General features: G+C 52.5%; 1 protein-coding gene across 1 annotated transcript; it reads right to left on the bottom strand.

The window, feature by feature from the left end:
- Window positions 1–1,496: 1,496 nt before the first annotated feature.
- Window positions 1,497–4,083, bottom strand: LOC125519712 (alpha-1,3-arabinosyltransferase XAT3). Its single transcript, XM_048684453.2, has 3 exons — window positions 3,674–4,083; window positions 3,430–3,534; window positions 1,497–3,079 (listed from the first exon to the last, which is right to left on the bottom strand). The coding sequence occupies exons 1-3, from the start codon at window positions 3,792–3,794 to the stop codon at window positions 1,800–1,802; spliced, it is 1,506 nt and encodes a 501-aa protein (XP_048540410.1). The 5' UTR covers window positions 3,795–4,083; the 3' UTR covers window positions 1,497–1,799.
- Window positions 4,084–6,484: the final 2,401 nt, after the last annotated feature.

The following is a 6,484-nucleotide window of genomic DNA, read 5'->3' as shown; positions in this document are numbered from 1 at the left end:
TTAGAAATTTGAGGGGATTGTGGATAAATAGATTTCTCTAGAAATGCAACTAGATGAACGGTCTTATATGACAAGCAAGCTCAAAGCAAAGTAAGCTAGGCAACAATATAATTAGCAAGCCCACACGCATACAAAAGAAAGCAAAGTGCGGGAACGCATTAACCTTAAGTGAGTCGGGGACGTGGATGTTATCCTGAAGTTCACTCTTTCTTGCGGAAGAGCTAATCTTTTATTGGAGCAGTGCCGGGGCCAAAGCTTGCGAAACGGCACCGAAGCCTCACAGTATTCTCCTCGTGTCACCCTCAACGGATGAGCCTCGAATCACTCGGGGGTGGTCTTGAAGGCGGCCACCACACCTCTACATACGTCTTTAGAGCACACCACAAGCAAAGAAGCTTTCAGAGGAACCCTAACCACCTAGGAGCCCAAACCCCAAGAGTAGCAAGTCAATGGTGAACAAAAACTTACGGGGAACACGAATTGGTTTGGTCAAAGTATAGATTGGGTCCTACTCCCTCAATCCCCAAAATTTCAACAAGTTTGGATGGAGGGATTGGAAGGAATGAACAAAATGGAGTTTGGCAATGGTGAAGCTTAACAAGACATAAGGCTTAGGGTTGGAGATGGAGGAAAGGGGCATTTTATAGTATTTTTGACCGGATGCAGATTTCTGCTCGTGAGACCCCGTGCACGGGCTAAGTCAGCCCAGTGCACGTGGGGTGTCAAAGAAGAAACCACCACCCCGTGTGCACGGATGTCCAGGACGCCATGCGCACGGGGTATCTAGAGAGTTACACGCCACCCGTGCACACGGGTCAAAGTCCTCGTACGCACTGGGTGTCCAGAGAGCTACTGACTACCCCGTGCGCACGGGGTATCCTGTAATTTCCTGTTGTAACTCAAGGATACCTTCGTACGAGCACACTGCTCAAGGTAATTTAATAGTAGGTGTAGGAAAGTTGGGTTATAAGTTTTGAATTATCTCCACACAAAATTCATGCACGATGAGTCCTTTTAATAGTACAGTTTTCCAACGACTCAAATCGAACCAAAACGAAAGCCTTCTAGCCGTTGGAAAACCAGGTCTTTAATTATTTTGAAATGGAGGAAGGGTCAGTCATCTCTAACAAGATTTTCATATAATCAATATTTTAAAATAAACTTTAGCAATCGATATTAGTTTCACTAATCATACTGTCGTCACACGTAAATATAATTGTCACCTGCACTTTCAACTGTGATGCCGATTTGGTTTTTGACTGATCAAAACGACTCAAAACAAGGATGAAACCAGTTGTTTGACTGGAGCCAAGACTGATTTTTGTCCGGTTTGAAAAATTCGAGTTGTCCGGTTATATGAGGTTCTAAAGTAGACGGTTTTAAAGTTTAAGGTTGTTTCTTGAACTTCAGCTTTGTAATATGGACTTCTCACTTTCCTCTTTCTAGGGAAACAGTATAGTACATCGCTGAGCATTGTACGTGTACTACAAAATTGCTAGATTCAAAATAAAAATACATGGGCATTGCTTCTTGTAACAGAAGAGGATACAGTGGGTCTGGTTTGTGCTGAGTGCGTGCATCCTGTTAACACGGCTGCAACTTTTACCTCATGCTGAAAAAAGAGTAGAGTAGTACAGTGCACCGCGCGGCCCACGGATTAGGCGAAAACAGAGTAAAGGTTATAGACACTTGTCCTCTGCATCCATTTTGTACACTATTAGTGATGATGATACTAGGCTACCAGCAGAGCTCTCAAGCTCCCATGATGATGGCGACGACGGTGAGCTAAAGCTGCTGGTCTAATCGTCCCGGCCGTGCGGCAGCATCTTGAGCGCCTGGAGGAAGGTCTTCTTGAGGCGGCCGAGGTGCGGCCGGACGTTCTGCTTGTCGAGGTAGGTGGTCTTGAGCGCGTCCCACCCCTGCTTGTGGATGGCCATGGGGTCCTTGAGCACCAGGTGGTCGCTGGGGTACTGCTCGCTCAGCGTCGTCTCGTCCAGCTGCACCACGTACTCCAGGTAGTGCACCTCCATCCCCGCCGACGGCTCCGCGAACGTGTTGCGGGCCAGCCACTCCAGCCGCCCGTACGGCACCACCTGCACCAGCACGGCGCCGGCCGGCAGGAACACCATGTTCGTCAGCCCGGCGCCGTGCACGCCCACCATCACGTCGCACGAGTTCACCAGCCGCGCGAACTTGGACGTGTCGGAGGTCGTGTCCGGGTCCCCGATGCGGACGTCGAACCCGAGGCTCCCCGCCATGTCCGCCATGGCGCGCTCGTTCATGAAGGCCCGCCCGCGTGAGGTGCGCCGGGAGATGATCAGCAGCCGGGGCCGGCGGCGGATGTCCCACCGGTCGCCGCTCGGCGTCGCCGTGGCGCGCTCCAGCCCGAACGCGCTGCGCAGCATCTTGCGGAAGTCCGCCACCGAGACGCCCGAAGGCGCCTTGGAGGGATCCACGCCCAGCTCCTTGTGGAACGTCGGCCCGACCACGGCGCTCGGGTAGCACCGGACCTCGTCGTCCGCGTCGATGTCCACCACCTCGTACCGGCTCATCTGCTGGAAGATCTGGATGTACCTGCTCATCCACCACGACTTGTAGCTGCTCACCAGGAACTGGACCTCGCCGGCGAAGCGGTGGGCCGTGATGAAGGCCGGGATGAGCACGTCCGTGTAGTCGTGGAAGGGGTTGCCGGTGAACCCGCCCGTCGAGATCACGAAGGCGGTGGCCGAGCTGTTGGACGTGCACTTGGGCGCCGCGCCGTCGCCGGAGGGGAACGGCTTCAGGGACCACTCCTTGACGTGGGACAGCGCGTACGTGTCGTGCTTCCGGCAGTAGGGCCTGGTCTTCCACTCCCGCTCCAGCGTGTCGACGTAGATGGTCTGGCTTCTCCCCAGCAGGCGCACGTCGCCGGCCGCCTCGCAGGTGTCGGAGCGCCGGCTCGTCTCGTAGCACACCGGCTTGCTGGCATCAACGGCCACCGCGGCTTTGGCGGGCCGCACTGCGGCGTCTAAGGCCTGCTCGGTCTTGGGCTGAATTTCCTCATCCTTGGGCTGAGCTTCCTCCTCCTTGTCTTCCTCCACTGCAAGAAGAAAATCCAGTTCCTGGTGAGATCTGATGCCACCACACTCTTCACCGAATTATTTGGAACAAAAATCTTCAGTGTATAGCAGGGATAGTTTAGGACGAGCTGCTGCTAAATCCGTGGATGGTTCCATTGCTTCTCCTCTCCTCTCCTCTCCTTGTCTGATTTGAGGCTGAATCTCAGCAAAAGTGGATATGATATTACCAAAAGAAACCTGCCGGTAAAGAAATGCCAAACAGATCTAGACACCCAACCACCCGCTGCATAAAGCGAGCGGCTTCCAATCCACTCACTAATCTTTCTAGACGATAGACACGCCGTGTACGAAGGCGGATAAGTTAGCTTACCGGCTACTGCGGCGGCCTCGTCGGCCTCCGCCGTGGCAGCCGGCTTGCTCACCACCACGGGCTTCGGATCCTCCACTTTGATGGTCTCCGCAACGGCCGTATTACCTGCAGAAACGCAGCGGCACCATGAGAGCGGTCAAACGGCAGCTCTGACGCCCTCAGATTTGCTCCCACCACTGGCCATGCCTCTGCATAGCCAGGAACAAAAGAAGAAAGAGCAAAAAAGAGCAGGCGATGGCGTTACCGATTGGGGAGAACCTGGCCCGGATGAGCGAGAGCGCGACGAGGGAGCAGAGCATGAGGGCCAGGAGAGCCACATTCCCGAACCTCCTCGGCTCGCCCCTCGCGGAGCTCCGGGACTTCATCTCCTCCGGGAGTAGGAGTAGTTCTTTGTCCGGCTGCACGGGTGATGTGAGGCGCTGGGACCTCCAGAGTCTTGCTACGGAGCTCGAGCCGAGCAGCTGATGTGTAAATCAGCGGGGGGTAAAGCGGGCGGCGGAAGCGGCGGCCACCGGCAGCGAGCCCGGTGGAGGGGGGAGAAAGGGGGGGAGTGGACGGAGGAGCAGAGCAAAAGCAGCAAAGGCGCAGCTGCTCATTTGTTTGGGAATAGTAGTGTTTTGTTTGGGAGTGCTGTGGTCGGTCGGTGTGTGTCTGCCTGTGCGCCACTGGTACTACCGAGCACGACTTTTCAGGGCGCCGTAAAATAGCAGCCGCTGCTTCAGACACAGTTTTTAGTTACCCTAACTTGCTTTAATTAGAGATTGTCTTTTGGTGATAATTTTGTTGTCACCACTGTACCAGTAATCTGTTAATTCTCGAGACACGCTAGACTAGACTCTATGGCGAGACATTTGTGATCTGAGTGTCGGTGCGGTGTCAGTGCTAGTAGTAGTAGATCACTGATTGGGATGGGCCTTGCAGCGGGCAGCGGGAGTACTGTAGGGGTACATGCATGCTCTTTGGTCCCGCTCAACGGCAGAATTCGTGTTAGACACAGAACTCCGAGTCCTTGTACATCGTAGTATTTCATACTCCCTTCGCATACGTTTTCTAAGGCTAGTTTTAGCCTACTATAAAACGTTTTATATTTTATTAATACAGAGGTAGTAGTACCCAGCAGATCACCAGTAAAGACATCTCCAACACCGACACTTAAACAGCCCGCATATGTTCGGACCGTGCGGTCTCAACGTGTTGTGTCATCCAATGTGGGCATGTAACCGTCCGCCGAGCGATCCGGACGCAGTTTCTCTCGTAAACATGAGACAAACTAGGGGCTTGCGGACATTCACACCACTGCCACGCTCACTTAAATGCATCACTGAGATTCCTTTTCTGCAAGGTTCTCTCCTAGCCCACACTCTCTCCTCGCGCCGCTGGCCACCGGCCCGGTCGCTGCCCACTCCGGGCTCCGGCCGCCACCCCCCTCCCACCCGCCATGGGCCCGCCGCGCTTCCCCAGATCCAGCGCTTGCGACAGTCCCCACGCGCCCTCCCCTTTCCCCAGCACTTCGTCCATGGTGCCAGATTCAATGCCAAGCCTGAGCCCCCCCCCCCCCCCCCCGTCCAGGATTCGCGTGTTGCGCCTCGAATCCTGCTTCGGGGCAAGGGATCTGGCTGCGCCCCATCCCCTCGAGCTATAGATCCGGAGGGCTTTCCCATTTCGGGCAGGCAGCGGCTTAAATCGATAGTGGTGGTGCCTGAAGCTGCTGCCGATCTTTCCTCCCCGGTGGTGGACGGTGGCTACTGTTAATTAATCTGTGGTGGACGGTGGCTGGGCTATAGTAATAATAAAAATAAAATAAAATAATAAATAATAAAAATAATTAATTAATTAACTTAATTAATTCTGATTAAATTAACTAACTAAGATTAATTAATCTAATGATTAGTTAACCTAATTAACTACTGTTAATTAACTAACAGAGAATGACAGGAGGAGCCCACCCCTTGTTGACCAGTCAACGTTGACTGGTCAACTGGGACCCCCTGGCCCACCTGTCGGCCACTGGGTACACCTTTGTGTACACAGTGCTGGGTGCACATAGCATCTTAACCTTTATTTTTGAATTAGTAATAATTTCAAAATATTGTTTAAAACTTTGAAAATTCATATAAAATAAACCGCAACTCGGATGAAAATGTTTTCTATGTGAAAGTTGCTCAGAAAAATCCAACGATTCCGAATACGCGGTCCGTTCATCTGTCACATGCCCCTAGCATGCTGAACATGGAACATTCCCCCTCCGGTCATCTGTTTGACACAGGTCCGGAACCGGGAAAACGTTCCCGGTTGAATCCCCCCTTCACCTATATCGTGTAGCCATACGTTAGGTCACTCCCGGCACAGCATTTTACCACGTTATGCTTTGTGATTCTATATTTTCTTTATAATTACTGTTTCTTCCCCCTCTTCTCTCCGGTAGACCCCGAGACCGATGCTGCCCCTACGATCGACTACGTCGACGACGACCCCTCCTTGCCAGAGCAACCAGGCAAGCCCCCCCTTTGATCATCCCGATATCGCCCATTCCATTCTCTCATGCTTGCATTAGATTTTGCTATTGTTATTGTTTGCTCCTATTCTGCTGCATAGCCTGTTTATTGTAACCTGCTATTGTTACCTACCTGCTTATCCTAAACTGCTTAGTATAGGTTGGTTAGAGACCCATCAGTGACCCCCTCACTTGACCCGACTGCCCCGCTGGATTATCAGAAGACCCGATCAACGGGATCAAAGACCAGGCCCCGACACCTCATGTCACATCACACCCCTTTGTTGCTCGACTTTGCAGAGTTACCATCGAGTGCCGAGGGTGGAACCTCATACATCACTCCTGATGAGATCTCTATAGAGTAGCTATTCGGTCGTGGTCATCGAGGGTGATTTCCTCCTTAACCACTTTCGATACGACTCTGTCGTGCAACCCCTTAAGTGTGAACCTCGAGGGTGGTTCCTCTTACGTTCACCTTGATGTTTACATCGAGTGGGAATCCGACAAGGGTGATTCCTCAGGTTTTCCCCCTTGGTGTTAGACACACGGTTACTATGGTTA

This window comes from Triticum urartu, chromosome 7A, assembly GCF_056163025.1.
Source record: "Triticum urartu cultivar PI428250 chromosome 7A, HENAU_Tu73, whole genome shotgun sequence".
In the NCBI taxonomy this organism is placed as follows: domain Eukaryota; kingdom Viridiplantae; phylum Streptophyta; class Magnoliopsida; order Poales; family Poaceae; genus Triticum; species Triticum urartu.
This window is presented reverse-complemented; position numbering and strand designations above follow the sequence as displayed.

What these genes read in the sequence shown, in the direction of transcription:
- LOC125519712 (XM_048684453.2), bottom strand. Translation starts at nt 3,794, where the DNA reads ATGAAGTCCCGGAGCTCCGCGAGGGGCGAGCCGAGGAGGTTCGGGAAT. An exon ending in GGCCAGGTTCTCCCCAATCG is followed by an intron (nt 3,535 to 3,673) that starts GTAACGCCATCG and finishes GCGTTTCTGCAG; the next exon opens with GTAATACGGCCGTTGCGGAG. An exon ending in CGAGGCCGCCGCAGTAGCCG is followed by an intron (nt 3,080 to 3,429) that starts GTAAGCTAACTT and finishes TTCTTCTTGCAG; the next exon opens with TGGAGGAAGACAAGGAGGAG.